At 47.9% G+C, this 23,183-nt stretch overlaps 7 protein-coding genes across 7 annotated transcripts; 2 read left to right on the forward strand and 5 right to left on the reverse strand.

The window, feature by feature from the left end:
* Positions 1-1,704: 1,704 nt before the first annotated feature.
* Positions 1,705-3,944, forward strand: HD556DRAFT_1247269 (serine carboxypeptidase S28-domain-containing protein; the record flags this gene model as incomplete). The annotated part of the gene is made up of 8 exons (XM_041298688.1): positions 1,705-2,044; positions 2,099-2,393; positions 2,445-2,501; positions 2,631-2,815; positions 3,031-3,213; positions 3,265-3,286; positions 3,471-3,558; positions 3,612-3,944. 8 exons carry the CDS (start codon positions 1,705-1,707, stop codon positions 3,942-3,944), a joined length of 1,503 nt encoding a protein of 500 aa, XP_041154526.1.
* A 2,126-nt stretch (positions 3,945-6,070) lies between these two features.
* Positions 6,071-9,475, reverse strand: HD556DRAFT_993066 (uncharacterized protein). Its single transcript, XM_041312211.1, has 4 exons — positions 9,202-9,475; positions 8,698-9,143; positions 7,743-8,384; positions 6,071-7,354 (listed from the first exon to the last, which is right to left on the reverse strand). Exons 2-4 carry the CDS (start codon positions 9,101-9,103, stop codon positions 6,204-6,206), a joined length of 2,199 nt encoding a protein of 732 aa, XP_041154527.1. The 5' UTR covers positions 9,104-9,143; positions 9,202-9,475; the 3' UTR covers positions 6,071-6,203.
* Positions 9,476-13,151: 3,676 nt separating this feature from the next.
* HD556DRAFT_1247265 (uncharacterized protein) lies at positions 13,152-13,870 on the reverse strand (the record flags this gene model as incomplete). Its single annotated transcript, XM_041298687.1, has 4 exons — positions 13,152-13,182; positions 13,237-13,287; positions 13,343-13,688; positions 13,741-13,870. 4 exons carry the CDS (start codon positions 13,868-13,870, stop codon positions 13,152-13,154), a joined length of 558 nt encoding a protein of 185 aa, XP_041154528.1.
* A 658-nt stretch (positions 13,871-14,528) lies between these two features.
* Positions 14,529-15,422, forward strand: HD556DRAFT_1410971 (uncharacterized protein). The gene is made up of 2 exons (XM_041304162.1): positions 14,529-14,758; positions 14,819-15,422. Exon 2 carries the CDS (start codon positions 14,999-15,001, stop codon positions 15,404-15,406), a length of 408 nt encoding a protein of 135 aa, XP_041154529.1. The 5' UTR covers positions 14,529-14,758; positions 14,819-14,998; the 3' UTR covers positions 15,407-15,422.
* A 433-nt stretch (positions 15,423-15,855) lies between these two features.
* On the reverse strand, positions 15,856-17,916 carry HD556DRAFT_1449087 (WD40-repeat-containing domain protein; the record flags this gene model as incomplete). The annotated part of the gene is made up of 7 exons (XM_041307540.1): positions 15,856-15,866; positions 15,929-16,091; positions 16,144-16,287; positions 16,349-16,473; positions 16,522-16,663; positions 16,722-16,901; positions 17,032-17,916. The coding sequence occupies 7 exons, from the start codon at positions 17,914-17,916 to the stop codon at positions 15,856-15,858; spliced, it is 1,650 nt and encodes a 549-aa protein (XP_041154530.1).
* Positions 17,917-18,232: 316 nt separating this feature from the next.
* Positions 18,233-18,814, reverse strand: HD556DRAFT_1410981 (uncharacterized protein). Its single transcript, XM_041304163.1, has one exon. It carries the CDS (start codon positions 18,780-18,782, stop codon positions 18,555-18,557), a length of 228 nt encoding a protein of 75 aa, XP_041154531.1. The 5' UTR covers positions 18,783-18,814; the 3' UTR covers positions 18,233-18,554.
* A 1,571-nt stretch (positions 18,815-20,385) lies between these two features.
* HD556DRAFT_1449088 (uncharacterized protein) lies at positions 20,386-22,472 on the reverse strand (the record flags this gene model as incomplete). The annotated part of the gene is made up of 6 exons (XM_041307541.1): positions 20,386-20,404; positions 20,453-21,126; positions 21,179-21,551; positions 21,601-21,729; positions 21,787-22,184; positions 22,236-22,472. 6 exons carry the CDS (start codon positions 22,470-22,472, stop codon positions 20,386-20,388), a joined length of 1,830 nt encoding a protein of 609 aa, XP_041154532.1.
* Positions 22,473-23,183: the final 711 nt, after the last annotated feature.

Below are 23,183 nucleotides of genomic sequence, written 5' to 3' on the forward strand. Positions count from 1 at the left end.
AGGATACCATACGTAAGCATGTCGTGCTGGTGCTAGCTAGGAAGGACGACAACACACACGACCAAATATTACCAGGTGGGGGGCGGCGATCTGCACAAACTGCATGTCCACTAGTAGTACGCCATCGATTCACTTGAGAAACATGAACCTCATTCACGAACTTCGCGAACCACAGATTCTTGATAACCCTGAAGTACTATATCAAATTCATAGACAGTGTTAGCAAGTCTTCAGAATCCAGAACATCCAACTTACATGATTTTGACATCATATCAATCAGTGGAGCGTTGAATCCACATGACGTGCTTCCGTAGGAAAGTGCCAGAGTTAGGGAAGTGGCAACTGACAAAATTGGATAACAAGCGCCTCTAGACGACATGGGGTGTAAGGGGCGTGCCCGAGACTTGTAAGGGCAAGTAATGACGTTACAGCAGAGCGCTTCAAGTGGTGGAGAAAGTTTGAAACGCCTGTGCTGTACCCGGACAGGCTGACCGCGGTGTTCGCACTACATGATGGTAGCGCGTTGTGTTGTAGTAGTATGCTGCTTTATAGCACTAAGAAAATAGCTCGTTCCCTGTTTCAATGGAGTAAGAAACTTGGTAACTTATATCAATTAAAAGAATGAACAACCCACCGGTGATCAACGTTTCAACGTTGACCGGTCGACCGGCCAGTGGTATACCGTGAACTACTCAGGCTAGCCAGCTAGAACCAGCTGCCAGTCGTTAGAGGTGCCATTGGATGTTGTTGTCCTTGATTCACAACACTGTACTGTAATTAACTTATGTCCAAAGTTTGAACAGCCAGCCTGACTCTTAAAGTATAGCTAGTGACGGACTCCGGATCCAATATCGAAGAGAACTAGTAGCTTGTGACACGTATGATGATGTAAGTCAGACATGTCTAGTGCGTTCGAAGTAACTCCGACAAGCTAAGATCATGTTCTTCTGACTTCTGATGCAGAATGCATTACACTCGACTTGCCAGTGACTAGTAGAGACTATTGGGTTGGCCAATTTACTTATCAGCAACACTAGTACTAATAGCCAGAGGGCCTTCATGGTGTTGAAGGGATAACGAACTGGCACTTAGTCAACAAGAAAATAGTTGCAGCAGATTCCCGCTACACTCTCGGCAGTACGACCCCGGCGGGCCTGTGTCAGCTGCACTAGTCATACTCTTCCTGACCTTTGCCCAAAAGAGCAAGGCCAAGGGCAACTTTGACCGCGGTACAATTGGTCTTCTCCAAAGGAGCTTTCCTCAGTAGTCATGTTGGCCGTATACAGTCTTTCTCCTACCAACGACACATACCTGGAAGATCAGAAGACTCAAATTAATTACCAGGGTCAAGCCGCTGACCCTTGAGGTACATTTCATCACAGCGGTGAGCATCTAAATATCATACTGCTGAGCAGTATTCACCATTCAAATCCATCTCAGCTGTGCGAGCCGCAAGTCCAGGCTTTAGAGAATACGTAGTACTGGGTCTTTCGCCAAGTTCCTTTTGATGGACGACCACGGTAAGGCCGTCGAGCAACCTGTATGTCCAAAAATATCCTCTTCAGGCTTCTCTTACGAAGCGAGTAGCAAAGTTGTCAAATTGCAAGTGTTACACTACCCACTTACGCATCCAGCCATGGCTACATATAAAAAGCGTTTCCCGGACCACGATCATGTTATCTCACCCCCCCACTGGCTGACATGATGTGGGTTGCGTTGCTCATCCTTTCAGGCCTTGTCCGAGCAGCTATCCCTAATGCCATGCTTCGTGGCATGCAGTCTCTCCCCAAGCTCTCAGCACCTCAACGTTCTGTCATTTCACCAAATGGCACAGCACTCGATATTACGACTGTTTATCACTTCGACCAGCTCATCGACCACGATAATCCAGGCCTCGGAACCTTCAAGCAACGATATTGGATGAACTGGGAGTGTTATAAACCTGGTATGTCGCGAGGATCAAGGTGCGCTGCAAGCGATATTGACGTGTGCGCCCAAGGCGGTCCCATTATATTGATGACGCCTGGAGAAGTGGATGCAGATGGTTGGTTTTACTGTAACCAATTTGTTACCTTTCTCTCAAAGTACTTTATTTCAGGATACGAAGGCTACACTACCAACGACACGATCAATGGTCTCATCGCCCAAGAACAAAATGGTGCAGCCATCCTCATCGAGCACCGTTTCTTTGGTTATTCCAATCCATACGACAACCTCATGCCAAAATCCCTAGCTCTTCTCACCATCCAGCAGGCTATCGATGATCTCGTATATTTTGCCACCACAGCTGACCTTCCTATGCCTGGTGGTGATGCTGTGAAACCAGGTCAGGCTCCATGGATATTGATCGGAGGAAGCTACTCGGGAGGCCTCACAAGTTGGACGATGGTCAAGTGAGAATTTGAAACACAATTTGATGTTTCAGCATAATGATTGACGTAAAGCAAACCGGAAATTTTCTGGGCTGCATATGCATCTTCTGCCGTCGTAGAAGCCATCACGTATGTTACATCACTGTGCATCTCCAATTAATCTGATTGATTTCTCGTTATAATTAACGGAATGTATCCGCATATGACGTGTCCGTTCGTTGAAATTGGCCTTGGATCGCTGTTCTCTGACCCAAACAGCGACTTTTATGGTTATTTCACACCTATTCGCGAGTACATGCCACAGAACTGTTCATCTGATGTACAGGCAGTGGTTGCATACTTGGATGAGATGTTCGCGGTTAATGACACCGCTGGAATTCAGACGCTCAAGGAAACATTTGGCCTCGGCGATGTTGTACACGTAGACGATTTCGCCAGTGCACGTGAGTCATTCTTGTCTTTTCAGTTTTTACATATGTGGTTGCGTAGAACGGGGCATGGTTGGTATGCCTTCTGATCTATGCAACATCTGTAGTTTATATTGCCCTCACCAGCGCGCACAGTTCCTCCTTTTCCATATGCTTACCTCAAATATTCCTTTTGTGACATTCTTTTTCTGTTGCCTTCTTGACTCGACTGACTCTGCTTGGGTCAACAGTCATGTACACCTTGTACGAGTGGCAATCTCTGCAGCCTGATGTTGGCCCAGGAGCAATGTTCTTCCAGTTCTGTGATGCACTCGAGGTTGAGAACGGGGTCAGTGCCGGACCTGAAGGATGGGGACTCGAACACGCCATCTACTCTTGGGGAAACTTCTGGAATACCACATACTACAACTTTGGTAGGCGGTCTCCTTGAATTCTGATTGACGTGGCTAAACTTGATAGTAAAGTCTGTGGACCCGAGGATGCTGAGTATGTACCCCTGAGATGTAGTCATCCGGATTGGCTGACTGTGAAGCTAGAACCTGTCTTGGGACGTATAACACGAGTCAGTCCTACTGGACTGATGTTACCGTGAACAATCCAACCAGGTCGTGGTTTTGGATGGTGTATGTATGCTCATTAGCTCGAAGATCCACTCTGACAATTATTCTAGGTGCAATCAAGTCGGATGGTTCCAGGTTGGCCCCCCTGAAGGCCAACCTGCAATTGTGAGCCGCATCCTCCAACCCATTTACGACGAGGTACGTATATTGATTGTATTCAAAACATGAGCATTCTTCAACATAATCTTTAGCGCCAATGCGTGAACATGTTTCCTGAAGCGTTTACCCATCCACCTCAACCGACCACTACACAGACTGACACGATGTATGCCGGTTGGAACGTGAATGTTCCACGTCTCTTCTTCGCCAACGGCCTGCGCGACCCTTGGCGTGAAGCAACTGTCTCTGCTGATGGACTGAATAAGCCTAGTAATCCCAACATGCCGATCTACGAGAGCAATGGATTCCATTGCTCAGATCTAATCACGGAGAATGGTTACGTAGACCCGACCGTTGCAGTCGTGCAGGAAGCAGCATTAATGTACATGAAGGAGTGGCTTGCTGAGTGGAAGCCTAATGCTTGATTATTTGTATAGATATATTTCTGTGACCAACCCGGTTAATAATGACTCATGCTGTTTTATGTTTCAGACTTTCAGTGGAAGAATTCTGGTGCGTTCCGAGCCGCACCAGGAATTAGCGCCCGCCACATTCGGTCATATATGCTGGCGCCCCCAGAATCAGTTCGTAGACGTAGATAGCTATAGGTTGGTCCCCTCATTTCTGTTTCAAATTTGGCCTTGGAGTGTCGTGGAGGCTCTCGACCTGGAGGAGATGCCGATGATTAATTAAATTTGGGGTCATCTCAACTTTCGACTACTTGGGATACCATTTTAGAAGGCGGCGCTTGGCCTGGGAAAGGTAAATTTCACGGTACAGCAGTTCGACTTCGACTCCAGCTCGTTACATATTCTTCCTCTATTCCTCTACCTACCTGGTGCGTCCCCGCGATCTCTGTTATCCCAGGCTACGTATTACGTCCTGGACTCAGATCACATCGAAGCATCTGCTCGTGATCCATGTAGTCGATATCAGATTGCCTGAGACCGCGATAACCGCTTAGGCCCCCTCCGACTATCAGCAACTGAAACCTTGTAGCCGACATTCCGACATCCGTGAACGTCAAAGTACAGCATCTGGACTTGTTAGCACACCAGTTTTGACATAAAAGCCTCGGATAACAGGCAAAGCTTTGGGGTCTCTGAGACTGTCCATTTGATACCACGGCGCTCCGATAAGTTGATATTGGCCCTCCCAGCTACATCTTCGGAGCGGTACGCGTTTAGCTCGTGTATATGACAGTCCTATTTCAAGTTAGTCGACAGTACATACAAACTCACCTCATCCCATAGGATGGCACGTCTCAAACGGCAGGCCGCCCGGAATGGGAGACTGATGGGCCACATCAGGGTATTCGTGTACCCAGAGATGCGACTGAGACATCAGATTAGATAGATAGAGTGTATCTCCCGAAAGGACAGAAATTGGAATAGATCAAAAATCTTCAGAGTGTGACAGCCTGAGTGTACGCATGGAGGAGACGGAACATTGGCTACAAGTTTAAGGCGACATGAGTCAAATGCTCTTCATAATGGCATCAAAGTTGCTTTCACAACCGTTCTGTGATACTAGGTCGCGGTACTGAGTATAGTAGAGCTCCAAAACTGCTCGAATGCATCTCGCGAAGGAGAAGGCTACGCATGAAAGTTTTTTTTCAGTCAAGACAAAAATAAAGTGACTGCATACCAGTCGAACGAGCAACAACTCGGTCCAAGGGAACTTAATCCTTGATCTGGGCAGAGTGGCACACCTAGCACAAGTTGATGACATGGACATTTGGTGCCTTGGCACATGTCAGGCTGCCTCTTGAGTGCAAGGACAGCAGGTGACACGAGATTTGAGCAGAAATAACCAAGGATGCGCTCGTATGTTAAACTGCAGCTTTTATGCAGCGAGCTGGATGATAATTCAACTATTTTGGCAACCACGAATTTGTGCTCACCCTGAGCCACGGCGCACCGTCGCGTCGGCTAAATTGTCCCTATAGATGGCGTAACTGTGGATCAGGACCGAAGCAAACTAGAGAGCCAACGACTCGTTCTGTGGGAAAGCCCTACGGCTTCCGAGCATCCGAGTGATATATATGTTTGAGAGACCGGTCGAACTGCAGGGATGTGGTCAAAAATACTATGTGATTGCTGAATAAACAGAAATAGAGGCTGAGACAACAGAACGCGGACTCTAGGGAGTAGGGTAAGCCAACCAGCCGAAACGCTGTATAAACGATGAGTATATAAGGATTAGAAAATGCACACCGACCACCATCAATGACCAGCGATCTACACTATGAGGCGACATAGATATAATATACGCAAAACAAAGCATCATAAGGGACAAGAACAGGGTTGCTCGTAGAAAAGTGTTTTAAACAGATCATAGTACTGGGCAATACGCATAGCGAAGATATCAAAAAGCAACAAGACAAACCTAATATTGACATGGAAGACGTGCAAAGCATGAACTGGGGTAACCAAGAGATGAAGAGATAGAGGAATAGATAGTTCACAAACGTGTTGAGCTGATGGATAAAAGTGCTCAACAACTAGTCCCAGACCGATCGTCGGTCAAACATATAGAAAACAAAATGATCACAGGAGTGACCTGTCGTGAAGGTGATGCGAGTGGGGTTATGGACAAAACGGGACGAAATGATTTTGCAGAGCTAATGACAGCGATGACATTGAAGTCATTTTTGGAGAGACGACGTTCATAGGAGAGTCGGGTCATTCGCGAGGGGGCTGCTCGGGTGACACGGGCCAAACAGGTTCTCTATTTCTGTCCTTGTCGCCAGAACGAGTCAAAGGCACCGCGGTGGATGAGACTGTAGTCTGCTGTGCAGGCTGTTCAGGGGAGGGATGAGAATGTTGAGGAGAATGCTGCTGTTGCTGCTGATGTTGCTGCTGGGAAATGTTCGCCATGTCGTCAAGACCTCGCTTGACACCAGCCATCAAAGCATCCGTTTTTGAGATCATGTCCTCTAGCCGTTTCCGGTGCTCGTGCAGTTCAAGGTAATGTTGCCTCAACTCACTCGCGGTTGGAACACCTGGGGTCAAGACACCGTTCAAAACATCATGAGGCGGGGGCGAATGGCCGAGGGGTCCGTAGTATCCATGACCCATGCCATGAGGCGGCGGTAAGACGTACCCTGTACCAGGAGCAGCAAGACCAGGGTTTAACGGTGAATGCGTCCTGCTTGGCGCATTGGAACCAGAGCGCATATAACTAGATGGCGTTCCTCCGAAATCACGATTACTCAAGAGACTAGGGGGTCCGTAGCCGCCAAACCGTTCACCGAGAGCGGCATTGAGAGGAGGGAGATCGAATCCGGCATGTGGCGCTGCCATGAATGCGCCATGGCCCGATCCAGTGCGTGCAAGATGGTGAGCATGCGCAAAGCGTTCCATATCGGAACTGCGTGGTAACGAATGGGCACGATCACCGGTGACGCCACTCAGAGCCTCTGCAATCTGCTGTATGCTCGTGCCTTCTGCCCATGCGGAACCATGTGAGTCGCGGGAAGCTTTCCGCGTAGTCCGCTCATTCTTCCGCCGACTGACAGGTTCTGGTTCCTCTTCTGCCTCTCCCATATCTTCATCGTCATCCTTTTCGCGCAAGCGGCCCTTCTCCCGATCGCTCTTTCCACGTCGTGCTCGCTTCCGGCGAGGTTGAGGCTCTTCTATCTCACCATCACTCTCCTCGGTGTTCGCGTGTTGGCTACCAAGACGGCCGACTGAGACGAGTGCCTCAGCCGCAGCCTGATCTGACATGCGCCCCGACGACATCCCTGCGGCCGCTGGGACGCGTTTCCGTCGCTTGATGACAGTCTTTTTCATGGAGTTGGGACGATGTGTGCCATGAAGCTTGAAGTAAAGACCTGGACAGCAATCCAATGGTTAGCGCTGAAACCGACCAAACGATGATAAGGCAAAAAAAAACAATGATGTGTCAAATCAAAATGGTCCGGCGGATGCCAAGAACATTCATCAACCAATCCAATATGGCAATACGCATCCCCACAAATCGTGAGAAGGAAGATAAACCAAAAGGATAAGTTGAATTCCCATTACGCGAATGATAAATTGGGCTGGCGGGTACCCTGATTCTAGAAACGAGGTATAGACACGCGCGACAATCGCGAGATGAACGTGCGTTCCGCAAGAAATTTTACAAAGTGAATGGAGTTTGCGGAGATAAAGCCAATGGCCGCGCCAGATACGAAGTATGGCAAGGGCATGTAAACTGAAACGAAAGCTGAAACGCACCACAAGCATTGCAGATATTGTTACCAACATCATCTCTTCTCCACAACGGGGTTGTACTCGTACCACAGTTAGCACAACTGAGCGCTCCGACAGTAGATTTGACCTTCTTCGCAGGCCCTGACGCTGGGCTTTCAGTATCGACACCGGGTGACGGTGCATCACCAGTGGGAGTGACACCTCGCGCGGGCGCGGACGGTGATGATTCGTCTGCAGGAGCCGTCATCTCTAATCTTCCTGATATGGCGAGTGCGTTATTGAGTGTGGGACACCCTGCACAAGCACTAGATCCTCCAGTGCCATCACATCGTCCGTCACCTGGACACGTGCCTCCAATCGAAACATTGTGTGCACCTGAGGCAGATATAGACTTGGCGGGGGTCGAAGTTTTCGAAGAGGGTTTTGCCTGAGGCTGCCCAGAGCTCTCAGTTTGAGATGATGACAATGCTTCCTGATTTTTCGACGATTGGGGTTGGCTAGGCGATGTCGCTGGTACAGCCAAAGATGCCTGATTTAGGTTGGACATATCTGTTTCCCCACTTCCGTTTGGGGGTTGGCGAGCAGGGGCTGCAGCTGTCGCAGTGGGCGTTGGCGTGCGAGCCAGGGATGGGGGACGTGCGACTTTGCGTGATTTGAGGTAAAGGCCTACATGGAATAAAGAGCAAAAACCCAAGCGATGCGCACACGAGTTGCACACATTTCAATCAGCACACTGTTACTGCACTACCAAGCGGTAGGTAGGGAAAGAAACGTAGGAAATGACAATGGCCAATCAGCATGTTGACCGGCAGAAGCATGCACGGAACACGTTTCAGATGCAACGGAATGCTGCGAATGTGATATGGAGTGCACGGGGTGTGTTTTGGAAACGGACGCCCACGAACCCACCAACCACGGGTTGACACGTGACGGCGTAGGACGGGAAATGAAAGAGATGAGATGAAGAGAGATCACTCACCACAAGCATTGCAGATGGTTTTGCCCTCGGTGTCGCGTCGCCACAGGGGCGTGTCAACGACTCCGCAATTGGTGCAACCAGTACGTTGCTGTTGCTGTTGCGCCTGCTGCTGCGCCTGCTGCTGCTGCTGCTGTTGAGGCGCGTTCGGTGTCGACGTTGGCTGGTCTTCTACGACAGGTTGGAGGCGCTCTTTTGACTGCAAAAGCTGCTCAAAAGTAAAGTCGCTTGGGTTTATCTTCTGCTGAAGGGAGCCGGCAAGGACCGGCGAGGTAGACAAAGAGTCGCGTTGTACTGCAGCGTGTTCTGAGGCTGTGCTGGGCGAGAACTGCTGCTGTATCCGGGAGAGGGTAGAAAGCGCAGGATGATGCATGTTCAACGCAGGGGGTTCCATTACGATTGGCGACATTTTTTTTTATCAGACAGTAGTAAGATAGACAATATGTTGACTGTAACACGTTGAAACGTCAGCTGTTGTGTCAAGACCGCGGAACCATGAGATCTCACTGATGCAGTACAGGTCGATGATGAAAGATGCGTGGTCGACGTGGACGACGGTGAGGAGAAGGGTATTGTTGTGAGCGAAACACGTAGGGGGGGAGAGAAATAAACGGACAGAGGAGAGTCGGGCACCGCAGTGTTTATGATTTTTGGTATTGGCGGGAACCGATAAACCCAAAAGATAACGACCAAAAACTAAATCCAGCCAATCAGATTACACCTGTTTCAAAGATAACAAACATATTTCCTAATCATCCCTGCCCCCTCTCCGCACCCTGGCTATGTTTTTTACTGATTTTTTTACTATTCATCCTTCAGAGAATATAGCAAGAGGGCAGCAAGAGTTGCAAGTACTCTGTAGAATAATAAAATTTTATCGTTTGAGCGTCTATCATAAAAGATCAAATATTATTGCATTGTACGTATACTTTGTTCATGTTGACCTTGTGGCACCGATGCTCCCAGGGTCTTCCCTAATCTTATCTTAATTCCCATTCACTATTATTACCGTTTCCCAATTACAGATCATTCAAAGGAAGTACCTGGTCAATTTTTCAGCGCCCGCGTCGTCACGATAGCCATGATTTCTCACCTATTGCGTTGTCTCGCGCCATATACGCGAAGAGAAAAAAACGTGGCGAAGCGTGTGCTCACGATACCGCCTACCCTATTATCACGACACCGGCGAAATTGTACGTCGCGTCCGGACTGCTAAGAGTTACACTATGTGGCAGCATGCGTACGTCAAACGCATAAGTGTATACGTCAATTCCTAATAACCTTCCGGCGTTATAGATAAGATTACAAGATTCGCTGACTTTACAGAATTGAAAATTTGCCTCCGTTCTCGATCTTCCGATCAAGAGTCCGCTCACCGGAAGAGCAGAGCTTCGTCGAGAATCTGATTAACTTCCCTTTTCCGTGGGGTACTTATCAGATAACGCGCATTTGACATCCACTTGCAACGTTTCGAACTATTCAAGTTCAGCACGCTGGCAAATAAAACATCCGTTACCTACAGCCTGAACCAAACCTTGTCTATGCATGGCCAATCACATCAGATGAAGCCTCAAATCAATCACGACGCATCCCTACGCCCAACACGAGGTTCCGCGCTTTCTCCAAATTCTTCCGCGGATTTCAAACGTAGCGTTCAGGGGGTTCCGGTGTCTTGGAATATCCTCGGTAACATCTGCCTTGTGTTCACAAGCTCATCATCAGCCCTAGCACTAGGCTCTGGCAGCAGTTAATCTACTGACTGCAGCTCTTGATAATTGACGCAAGATGAGTGGTGGAGGACGCAACATCGCGAGGCTAATTAGATCCATCATGCAAAGATGCATGCTGCACACAACCACAGATCTGGGACGGTGTCCTGGGTATGATCATGGAAAAATTAGTAAGGCGATGACGGGCTACAGATGTGCAGGCAGGACACAGCTATCCGATCGTCGCGACTGGCTGGTGCGCTCTAATCTGCTCACCTGTGAGGCTTTCGTGTTGCGTCGATTATGCTATGAGACACTGTAAGTTTACGGAAACGGGGACTATCAAACTTCTCCTACCCTTTATCGTTGAACTTTGGATGCAATGTTTTATCTAGACTCGTTTCAAACTTAACTTGATCCTGGTGATTCGGATAGAGTCGAAGGCGGTGCGTGAAGGTTCCGCAGTGCGACATACTCCACTCATCTTTGCAAATCGAAATTGTCCAATCGAGCGACGCAGCAAAATTGTTGCAATCATTAGAACGCATGAACATTGCAGTTCGTCATAAGGAACAAAGCCAGAATCTCTATGACCATATTTCCGAATGTCACAGCGTACACCACGCCCTCAGAAGCAGTCTCGAGATACCACCCCTGTCGGCGCTATGAGAACCCACGCATGAATAGCACCAGTTTGTCGAACCCTCCGCAGCAACGTCATACTACGATAACGGAACGGCAGCCGATAGTGTAGCGATAAGTGAGGGGCTAAGTGCGAAGCTGTTCCCGAAGCAAGGTGGATGCGTCATCGCACCCTGAGCACGTGGATCGCGGGGTGATGCAGTGATCCTGATCTCGTCAGTAAAGGGAGGCTTCAATGAAGCAGCAAAGATGATCAAACATACTTAATCACATCGCTCTGTGACACAACTGCGTGAGGATATCGCCAGAAATCGGAACGTCGGAAATGGTTATGGTTCGTGGATTACATATTGATGGTGGCATCTGGAACCTTGAAGTTTGAAACGAATGATATTGCACCTGCCTAGCTTGGATGGACATCGATGAATTGGACCTTTATGGGTGATTATGGCGACGAATCGATTGACGCCGAGAGAACACAATAGTCGTATATTGGTGTGCACTAGTATCAGCCGCAAACTCCACTCACAGAACGGGCCATGGAAAATTCGATCGTTCCAGATCACGGTGAATCCCAGTTATGTCCATGTAATGACTGACCACAGTATTGAGAATGTTCAAAGTGGGGAATTGTAATACAGCCTGCAGCTGGTAGTTTCGATTTCTATGGTAAGCAACTGCGAGGTATTTACATAACTAAATTGAACCGACCCCGCTGCAGAAGAGCGGGGTCGAAAATCGTCTCACGGTCCTACTTGCATCCGATATGCAGTACTAGTTGTCACAGGTCAATTCAGAGTAGTGCGGTAGCTTCCGCGACTGTATGACTACGAAGTGCTTCGTTCGTCTCTTCACGCACAATGCTTTGCATTAGCATCGAGGAACGCGTTTTAAAGAATATTCGCCTAGATGCACGATAAACAGTTGGGATTTTCGATGGGTAAAAAGATTGAGCGCACTTGTTGCACCTTAATGATTAAGAAGCAGTAGTATCCACCGTTATAGAGCAAGAAGGACATCTGTGTCGCATTAACACCGTCGATGCTACCCGAGGATGCAGACAGTGACTATGATAGCCCTGAAATTCCTGAATTTTGTCGTCTATACCCGAGTACTGGACGTCGTATCTGCATATACATTTCTAGCGCCGGTGCTCGGGCCAATTTTGAAGTTACATGTGGACTGTGCACTGGCAGATATGTTAATCACTGCGAGTTGTGTACTGGTGAGGGCCGACAGAGCGCTCAGTCCTTCTGAGTTCAGCGTCGCCAAAGTCTTCGTAACCATGCGGCCGGTGAGCGCTGTTGGGATGAGAAAGTTTTGGACCGACGAGAAAGAACCCTAGGGCAATGCCAACGTCTCCTCGATACTGTGCCTGCATATCCCACCATCAGGCCGACAGGAAAATAATTCCCCACAATATGGAATTAATTATTAATTGAACATTTAATAGGCGAGTCGCTTGAACGGTGGGGGATAGATCGCTCGGATAAGATGGGGAGATGGGGAGATACAAGAGTGCGCGGCAACCCTGTCTTGCACACCATAGTGAACAACTCTGAGGGAATGGAAATGCAGCCGACATGTTTTCGTAGAAGCAGATTTTACATCCTACTGCGAATCATCGCGCTTGGCCACATGCATATGATCTGACCTCACGTATGAACGGTCATTTGTATGCGGCTTTAACAGGGTCGCCTGTATGAATGCATTGCACAAGATACAGAGTGACAGCCGTGAGAGGATGAAGAGTGCGGTATTCTACTACCGGTAGTGGGATGCGCTAGGAGCAGCTTGACCTGTACAAAGTGATGATGGTACAGAGAGCCGCGAAAAGGTTGGGAAACCCAATGGACCGCTGATGAGTCTGTTGAACCATCGTTCCAGCTGGCTGTGGGGCAACTGCGCTTCGCTGGAGGAAACAACAGTGCACATCGTAAAGCCATGCAGCAGTGCCCTACTCGCAAGACATGCCACGAGGCTGAAGGCAAAGATGCGATGAACAAGTACCGATCGCCCGGGTGTATAGGGGTTGCAAGGCAATGTCGAATCTAAGGGGTAGCCATAATCTTGGGCTTGGACGCAAACTCGCAGAGTCGCAAGAGCTCAGATGATGTTGATGATAGATGGCCAGATCCTTCCAGTACGGTTGAGATTGCATAGCAACAGACGAAAAAAAGGGTCCACTTACGCCAGAAGCCCCACCAGGCTCTGGATCACAGCCCATACGAACGGGACCCAGCTTGATGAATTTGATCAGTATGGGTATGCTGCGGGCGCAGGGACAACAAACGCACGTGGACATGTAAAAGCCGCCTGCCTTGTATACACCTGCAAGTACGAAGCCGACCACAGCTGCTCCCATGACAGCACCAGTGAGACTAAGGAACAGAAACGCAAGAATAACGAGGAGGGCAAAAGCGAGTCGAGAACGGCGAACGTTAGGTCGTGGAGGCTTGATCCATTGTTCAGTTTGGTTGGAGTCGGGAGAGAAGGGAATGCGGGGAGAGGGTTCAAGCGGGAATGTCGTTATTGATCGACGCGAAGGCGGAAATGCGAAATTGAGGAAGGCATAAATGCCACAGATGGCATAGAAAGGAAGGTGAAAAATAAGAGTCCAGTAAAGAGTGAAGCGAAAGATGTCTGTAGAGTTCCATAAGCTTTCTGCAGTAGGAAGTGACAGAAAATGGCCTACCATCTGGATTGACGAGATAAGAACCACCTGGCTGCATGGGACGCAGGGGACCATGACCGACGGAGAGTTCGATGGCTGGGTTGTAGAGAGATGGCCAGCTCACGGAGGTGATGTTGAGTTCCATTGCCATGGTGGACAATTCAAGTAAAAGCACATCAAGAAAGATTGAAGGTGAGTCTGCTGGTCAGCTGAGCCAACGTTAAGCTCGTAGTAAAGTGCTTGTTTGGGAATGCCCGTAAACATCAATAAACACGGGACTCCACTAACTGCTAGGCTTGCAACGAACTCCCGGCTCCCAGTCAATCAAAATCCATGTTGTAGCTCGATGTTTCTAGTTCAATGATGTCCACTGCGCGTGCACAAACACTGCTGCTCCTGTGAAGATCGCCGGCACTATCTGCGTATCCTCATTTGCATGCATACATCTGTTATGGTCAGCATTCAAATGAATTGCCTACGAAAGAATCCTTAACAATTTCAAGACTACGACAGACCCTGCTCTTAGACTCTTCGTCCAGCACACTTCCTTATTCTCAGCGCGGAGAATAGTGAGCACCTTTGAACTTGGCCCTCGCCGGAAAAGACCCTGATATACATACAGGATCGATGGTGGGCTGCTTAGCTTGAGCGCGACATCACAATGACTGCATGACGCCCATCCCAGACTCAACGTCCACTCCATAATATTAGGCTAACGGTATGCATTGCATGTAGTACTGACACCGTGTTGGTATTACGTAATACATATCTTGCTCACCACTTGTGCTGATTTTGCTCGCCATGCTTAGCCGTCTATTTGTTTTGTACCGAGGCATTGGAATTAAAAGCACATTCGGATATGCTATTCCCGATCGCCGACCCATTTCCTGAAGAACCACTGACCTTATCTGGGGAAGAGGAGTTCGGATTCTTTACTGCCAGCCTTGGGACGCAACTCAACAATTCTCGCTGTAATATCCTGAGAAAGCTGAGGAGGGACCCCTCGGTTTTCCTCTATTTGCTAGGCTTCAGATTCTCTGTAAGTCTAATTGCCCATATTAAGTCATTCTTACTCATCGTTCAACGTTCATTCCATTAGAGCGGCTAAGAAGCTAAGATATTGATCATACCGTACCATAAAAACTCTGACTGTTCATGCTACAAAAGGTCATCACAGCGGCCACCTGCTGTTGGAGGCCATAGAAATTATTGCTGAATCAATCAAGACACCTCTTCGAGACTATCATCGCTCAAGTTGCGGAAACCTTGACTCTGTTGCATGCCACAAACATCATATACACAGGTAGGTATAGCAATTACGCTGACGCAACGTATTGTCCTTTCTACTGAAATAGACCTCAAGCCCAACAACGTACTATTTGACGAGGGGAGCGCCATGACGGAGGAGAATTTTTCTGAGAAGATCCTTACGAGGCCCCGAAAGCGTGATGAATACTTTGGTCAGTGCATCCTTCCTCGTAGCGTCCACTCCATTGAACACGGTTGGATCATATCAGGGAAGTTACTGCGTATCGACCGACTGTCTCCGAGGACTCTCGAGAGCGAGATGATCAAGTACGGTCTGTTGGAAGCAGAAGCGATTGCCGCTGCAGCGTTCATCCATGCGTGCTTGCACTTTGATCCAGAAGAACGATATCCGGCCAGTGACTTGCTTGAACATCCATGACTGGAGTCTGCATATAGTATGTGTTAGTCTATCTTTCTATCTTTGCTGCGTTTGCGTATCACGGGCGCTGGAGATCTTGAACGCTAGGAACACCTGCAATGGAGTCACATGTTGAAAATATCCTCGAAACGATTATTCAAGGAAAGAATATATGGCTTCGTTGAGCAGTCCAGCGTTGTTCGCAAATAGCGGGCTTCACTCGCACCATAATGAAGACGATGACAGCCTGAGACGCAGTGAGTGACCTGAGGGCCAAGAGTTCAAAGACACCAGCCAGTAGTCGCTCAACCGTATGAAAAGGAATATCTCTCTGCACAAGTACAAAAGTAATACAGATACTGTGAGAGTACAAACGAAAACTACTCAAAAATTTCTGTGTTTCAACCACACGAGTAACCACACGTTGCAAGCGCTGCATCTCTATCGGAAACATAGAGCGTACTTAGTTTTCACTGAAGAGCTGAGTGTGGTTGAGGATTAGGATTCTAAGGTTGGGTAGCATTGCTGAAGACTAGTACTTACCAGCAAACCAAGCACTTAAGCCGGCTTTCGTATGCTCATCACTCTTGTCCATGGTGGATCGGTAAGATTCTACGGCTGCTCCAATTCTACCCGCCTTAAAGAGTGCATGGCACTGTTGCTGGTTCGCGTTCTGCCACAAGGACTTGAGGTCCCAACCGAAGAGCTGCAAAAACACACAAATGAGCGCACTGTTCAGTTGTATCATATCAACGCACCACGACAAATTCCTCGTATGTAGAATGAATAGCCGATTTATAAAAGAAAGCACTGGCGTTGACGGCGGCAGTGAAGTGGTCAACAGCTTCGTTGTAGAACTTCTGATTAAAGGCCGTGTTTCCTAGATGAACACGTAGATAGGCCTGATGCAGAAAGATCAGTGCCAGCATACTACCTGAACCTCATCAAATAGGCGATGCTCACTTCCACAACACGACAAGCAAGAGTATCGACATTGGGAGAGATGGCTAGTTCTTCGACACGTAGCATTGCCTCTTTATGTTGACCCGCGTTGAACAATGCGATGGTCTGAAAGTCGCAATGAAGCACTGAGTACTATGTAATATTTCTTTTACCCGCCTTTATTAAGAACAGACACTGAGTGGTCTTTAAATCTCCATTGGTGAATGCTGATGCGAGGTCAAATGCCGTGCTCGCCGCGGCCCAAAATTTCTTTTTCCCGAAGAGGGCAATGCCCTCGGAGATATGGCCCGCAAAAGAAGGCTGAATTCTGACGGACTATGTCACCATAAAAGTTAGCTTCATAAGGTGGCCGTGATGGATCAAGGTATATCACATTAATTGCATCATGGAGCGCGCGGTCCCAGTCAGATTTTCGTGCCATGACAAATGCTCGGTTGGCATAGGAGGTGTAATTATTGGCATCAGTGTCAATCTCTCGATTGAGCACCATTTCAGCGGTGTGCAAATCGCCTGCTATGCACGCGTTTCGGACGTCCGAGTTTATAGCGAGGACCTGCGTCAAATTTATTAGCATTACATTGTAGGAGATAAAGGTGGGAACATGCCTTGAAATCAGAGTAGGCTTGAACCTTGGCATCAAAGAAGAGGTTTAAATGACGAAGAGTCACGAAAAGCTAGATCACCTGGTGTATCGCTTGCTCCTTGGGAGCATCCTTTGAATCATCCTTTGGAACATTCTTTGGACAATCCTTTGGCAAAACATCCTCAAATACCGGCCACTCTGTGATTTTATCCTGGTCTCCGCTGAAGATTTGCCTGTCATCGGGAGAGAAGGCGACGCACCGCACCTCGCTAGGGTGTTTGAATACGATAATGGGTCGACGTTCTGAGACACGCCAGAGTCGGACACAGTTGTCATCAGATGCGGAGGCAAGGAGAGTGCCGTTAGAATTTAAGGAAATGTTCTGGATACTTTTGAGATGACCCTCCCAGGGATCACCGACCTGCGTCCAGGTCGATGTATCCCACTCGCGTATGTTCGGATCACTGTTACCGCCCGCTGAAAAAAGCCGTGTACCATCGGGCATCCAGGCAAGCGAATTATTGTATGATCCGTCAGTGTAACCCTTGAGGTCTGCTACGCATTTGCTCGTGCTCAGATCATAAATTTGGATGTTCTTGCTTGTTGCAATCGCAAGAAGCTTGCCGGAAGGCGAAAACCGAATGCAGCGGACAGTTACCTTGTGACAAATGATTGAATGTCCTAGCTGCTGCCAGGTTTTTGTGCACCACAGCTCTATCGTTCCATATACTGAACCGGTCGCCAACAGTGAGTCGTCGGGAGAAAATGCCAGCGATTGGATCCTAGTACAATAGGCTTGGATGGTTTGAGTGCGAGATTCCCCGATGCTTAGATTCCAGGCGATGAGCGTCCTTTCTTCATCACTAATTGCTATCATGCGTCCATCTCGCGATACCGCCAATGCATTCACATTGCGCCATGGCCTCGGATGCCCTTCCAATCTTTTCAACAGAACGCCTTCCCTCATGTCCCACAGATGAACCATATTGCACAAAGTCGTGACCATGTGTTGCCCGTCAGGGGAAACTGCGATTGCATTTATGCAATGTTTTTTTTGTGGATTATTGATGTGCATATCGCCACAATCGTAGTGTTGCCCATGATCTTCGAATAGTCGAAGGGGCGTAGGGTTTAAAATGAGTCTCGTCATTTCTAAAGGTTGATTATTGTGATGAAAGTGGACGGGGAGATTATCACGAGGCTCACTGTTGTTTTATGCTGCTCCAAAGACACAGCGTTATTATTAATAGGAGGGCTCAAGGGTTAACTTTAAGCACTCCTAAATTAATTACTCATCACACCTTGCATGCGTTCAATGATGTCGAATTTCAACTGTAACAATGGACAACGTGATATCATCCACCTGCGGCTAGTGTCGTGCCCTAGATTTGTTTCAGGAACGTTAGTTTCCTCCAGCAAGTTCCCTCATCCAGCCTCGACTCCTTCTTGCTCCGAAGATGCAGAGTTTCTCGAGGTTAGCAGATGAAATTTTGGAGTAGCAGAGCGGATTGTGCATTGGCATGGCGTCAAATGAAGTGATATCCTGTGAATAAATGATAGTTCCACTCGGGTAAATAACAACTCGAGAAGAAGTACCACAAAAACATCATTCATCAAATCCACCTATAGCCCATACGCCCTTCCCCAACTGTGTATCTTCAAGTCATCCTCCCCGCACTCTAAACCACTTGTTTGGTGCAGGAAGCCGTATCGAGATGGGAGAAAGCGTGCGTGATTATGCTGGTGAGGAGTTGAACGGGTTGTAGTGAGGAGAGCAGCAGCGAGGAGTGTGTGATTGTTAGAAGCTAAGATACGAAACACGCTCAGTGTGTGAAGACAACGACTAATCATTGCTAGTACCTAAGATACGAAACACGCTATGAAGTTGTAGTAAGAGACGGCGGGAAGATAAGAGACAATGAACCATACCTCAGTGTGTGAAGACAACGACTGAGGTATGGCCGAACGAAGAAGGTGCGTATTATATATGTAATCCACGTGACGAATATAAAGAAGGAAAGTGCTATGGACGATGACGAAGAACAGTGACGATGATAAAACTCAAGACACCCCCACAACATGACAATGTTGCAACTAGTACTAACGATCGACGAGCGAGAGTCCGGATTGGTGCCGAAGGAATAATGGACGAGGGAGGCATTTGGTGAAGATGTCGGCGACATTCTTGTGAGTGGATAGCCATACTGGCTTGAAGGTCTCGTCTTCAACGTGCGCGCTGTCTTACTAGGATGTGAAAACAGTAAAATTCACCAATTTTCAGTATCCTACCACGGTCAACAGTTCAGACAAATACCAACAGTCGATAACGTGGTCGTTCGTGGGAAAAAGTGTGTTGAGTTTTCAAAGGAAGTACTCAGTGACTAAAAAGGGGGGAAACAGAATCAGTAACTGGCTTGATGCAGTGCTATGATCCTAAAGAAAGTCAATAACTGGCGCGATGCAGTGCTATGACTTCAACGAATACAGATGTATGTCTTATGCGATGATTCTTAGAGCTATAACAATACTCCCTATCTTCACAAACCAATTGGAGATCAAACTAAGCCTCTAACACGGATCAGCCCGAACTAATACGTGACTTTGAAACCTACTCTCTGCTGCTCAGGCACTACACGATGAGTTTGACGCAGGACAGAACAGAATACACCCTCTTGATGTAGTCTTAAGTGGGCCAAGTTCTTAATATTAGTGACTGACTGTTAGTCTTATTTGTCTTCCCTCAGGCAATAGTGTAATATTGATGCATTAGAGCAGGCTAAGTAGCCTAGCTTTGTGATGCATCAAGCTTGCTCATTGTGTGATGCATGATTAATGCATCAGGGATCTGACAGTGATGCATCATCTGTCCGGTACATATTTGGGCTGTGCTGTCCATATTTAGCACTCGTCCATCCATATTTAGCACTCGTCCATCCATCGTGCCCTATATACCCTGCTCCCGGCAGTACCTTGCTTACCTACTCCTTGCTTCCCGCTTCGCCCTGATAGTACCTTGCTTACATACTCTAATTCTTTGGTATCCGGCCACTCAGTACTCACTTTAGTAGGTCTCTTTCTGTCTTTTTCTGCTTACATACTCTAATTCTTTGGCGTTCGGCTACTCAGTACTCAGTATTCACTTTAAGTAGGCCTCTTACCTGTTCCAGCTCTCCGTTGGGATTAGTAATAGGGTTTGAGTTTTGAATTCACTAAGTCTGTGTGAGCCTTGAATTCACTAAGTCCGTTCAAGCTTTCAATGAATTCACTAAGTCCGTTCAAGCTTTGAATTCACTAAGTCCCTCACTCCATTCCGCCACCTTGTTCTGATTATGTAGTATGGAGTCAAAATAACTGTATTGCAGGTGCGACACAATATTTGATACAGGACGTTGTTACAAGTATATACACACACTCTAAATGTAGGACATTGACCGGACTCTCACAACCCTACCATTCAAGAGTGCCGAGCCTTTCTGTGGAGTTTATTAGCGTGTTTTTGCAACAAAATAAAATGGACGTACTTCCGTGAGTCTGCGGGGCGAGCACGACGTGCCGGGACTCCAATGTTGTTATCACGCTCTCGTGGATTGAAGGGAACATTGTTACGTGCACGGAGACGAGGCACGTTCATCTCCATGTGCACTGGCAATGTAGGTGGGTCCATGGATGATGTAGGAGCCGGGGATCTGTCAACACGCCGTCTGCGTGCCCCATGGCGAGGATGAACCTCCGGCTGGTTGAGAAGTGAATCGTCGTCCTGTCCTTCCTCACTATTCGCAGATGGGACAGCAGGGAGCAGCACCTCCATTTCTTGATTTGATGGGGGGCAATCACAGTCGTCTGGAGATGTCAGGTTGGCGGGAGACTGCGCAGGCAAATCTGACGACTTGTCGGTAGTATCAAGGGCCCGCATGGACCAGTCATTGTCAAGGACACCAGGCTCAAAGTAGGGATTGTTGACAATAGCAGCGAAGGCATGGGGATCAAAGGCAGAGAAATCGGCGGTGCCTTCTACGATGGGGTCGAAAGCAGTAGAGTGAGAAAGAAATTCGGTAGCGAGCGATGAATTATCGACAGTTCCAGCCATGCTGCCAAGCGCCGTTGATGCATCAGCTGATGCCTGGCTAGCAGTTGTGGGAAACGCTTTGGGCAATGCAGAATCCAAGAGGGTATCCAATGGAGTATGTGAGCCACTCTGTGCGCACGGTGAGACACATTTCACTGCATATTGGTAAGCTATTACTCACAGCGTGATCCTCGAGAATTTCATCACTGGCAGATTGGGGAGTCATGCGATACAGGTTGTTTGTATCAAAGAGTGCGAGATCCTCGACTTGACTCATATCCTCCTCAACACTCTTTCCTCGTCTATTGTTGTTATCTTCGTCAAAGTCCCAGTCTGATGAGGACTCTTCGTCTTCATCCTCTGCCGTCTCATCATGTGGTAGGGTAGACTCAAATGCTGATTGGGGAGCACGTAAGTCTGTGTCTCTGAATTTAGAAACTTCAGCCATACCGAGAGCGTTTTGAACGAATGCTAGGAATGCAGCTTGCATTCCATCGAAGTCTTTGTACACATGATTGAACTGGGCACCACTTTGAAGTTCGCCTACGTGATAGCTTGATTACGATAAGCACAGTTTTCCTTATGTTTGCGAATGTTGCTCACTTGAAAACTGATGTTTCACCCGTCCTAGGATCACGACCTCCCATAAAAACCGTAAACTTCCACCCGCCCGTAATGTGCGCGAGATATTTGAGGATGCGGTCAAGCATTGGACCTAGCTCCCGAATAGCTCTACCGCAGAGGATTGAAGTCAGTAATGTGACATTCAATTGATTAGTAGGTACGTACTTCACTTTTGTGGCATCATCGAGTTTTAATGGCTTCCCAGACTTCAGCTGCTGGCGCTTTTTTGCGAAATTTGCTTTCGCCTTGCGATACTTCCTATCAATATCCACTTTGACAGACTCGCTTTCCTCCAAGTACATCTGCTGCGTGATCTCACGGCGCTTGTTCAGCTTCGGGCCTCTATTGGTGATGTTTTCTGTTGTAATTGCATTGTCTGCAACATTCTTAACCTTCGCTTCATAGAATTTGTGCGAGTAAATATCGATTTTTTGGGGTGCCCGTGTACCTTTGAGTTCCACGCCCCCACCTAAGACGGTATCAAATTTCAGCACGCCCCTGGCGCCTTTTGAGCGAGCATGACGTGCAGGGTTTATCTGCCACCTATACCAGGTAACCAGTTGCTGTAAAATCAATCAGTACATGTTTTATCTGGTTTTCGTGCATGTTCTTACTTGCTGACGCATCTCAACTGCTCTTGCCAGAGCCTTAATGTCGTCCGGGGTGCGAACATAGTCATCTGGCATGTCTTTGAAGATGACACGTTCCTCAGACCACCTTTCGAACCATAGAGCCCAGATGCGCGTGAAGAAATCATCATAGTTCTTGGTTGCGGCACTCTCGCGGAACTCAGACATGAAGCTGAGGAGAAATTCCTCTTGCTCTGGAGTAGCCCACTTCTTGCCCGCCATCTGTAGCAGGGTAAGTTTTTTAAAAAATGAAGAAAATGCATGGAGCGCACTTTCACGGGTATGGCGGTCAATCTTGGGTAGGCAAACAACCACGGGAGACAAGATTCAAGTACGGTGATCCTCAACTTCTTCAGTGCGGTCCTTATTGATAATATATATGTCTAGAGCTTCACTAATTTAACTCATTTATGCGCCACGCAAGGCAAGTTCTCAATATCTACACTAGATCTACACATATAATGCATATAATGACACGCCCACATCCTCTCACTTTGTGTGCACACAGACTGACTACCTCGTCTATCCCCTGATATACTGAATCAATTTTTGTGGTACAAGACCCAGCCAGAATCTCTCACCTTCTCGACTTCCTCGCAGGAAAATGCTCCTTCAGCGTCACACGTGTCTCTTGATACAACGTGTTCATAAGTACAAAACTCTGAAGGCGCTTCTCCTACAGTCAATATATGTCCCCCTTAACATGAAATGAGTCGCGACATACTCGACGACGGCGCCTAATGGCTTCAATGAGTGATGTCTGCTGCAGGTCAGACAACACTTGATCGTGAGGTATCTCCCCAAAATGCACAGCACGTTCAGGCCAAGTTGCGAACCACTGGGAGTAAATGCTCTCCCAAAAAAATTCCCGCTCTTCCACTGACCCGGAACGAGCAATTTTAAAAGCAGGTGAAAATGTTTTAAGCATATCGC

This window comes from Suillus plorans, assembly GCF_016647745.1.
Source record: "Suillus plorans strain S12 chromosome Unknown HD556scaffold_83, whole genome shotgun sequence".
NCBI lineage: Eukaryota > Fungi > Basidiomycota > Agaricomycetes > Boletales > Suillaceae > Suillus > Suillus plorans.

Bases quoted from the DNA above. Each gene is read 5' to 3' on its own strand.
- HD556DRAFT_993066 (XM_041312211.1), bottom strand. From the start codon at position 9,103: ATGTCGCCAATCGTAATGGAACCCCCTGCGTTGAACATGCATCATCCT. The intron at 8,385-8,697 runs GTGAGTGATCTC...TATTCCATGTAG, and splicing joins AACCATCTGCAATGCTTGTG to GCCTTTACCTCAAATCACGC. The intron at 7,355-7,742 runs GTGCGTTTCAGC...ATTGCTGTCCAG, and splicing joins CAATATCTGCAATGCTTGTG to GTCTTTACTTCAAGCTTCAT.
- HD556DRAFT_1410971 (XM_041304162.1), top strand. From the start codon at position 14,999: ATGCCACAAACATCATATACACAGGTAGGTATAGCAATTACGCTGACG.
- HD556DRAFT_1410981 (XM_041304163.1), bottom strand. From the start codon at position 18,782: ATGATTAGTCGTTGTCTTCACACACTGAGCGTGTTTCGTATCTTAGCT.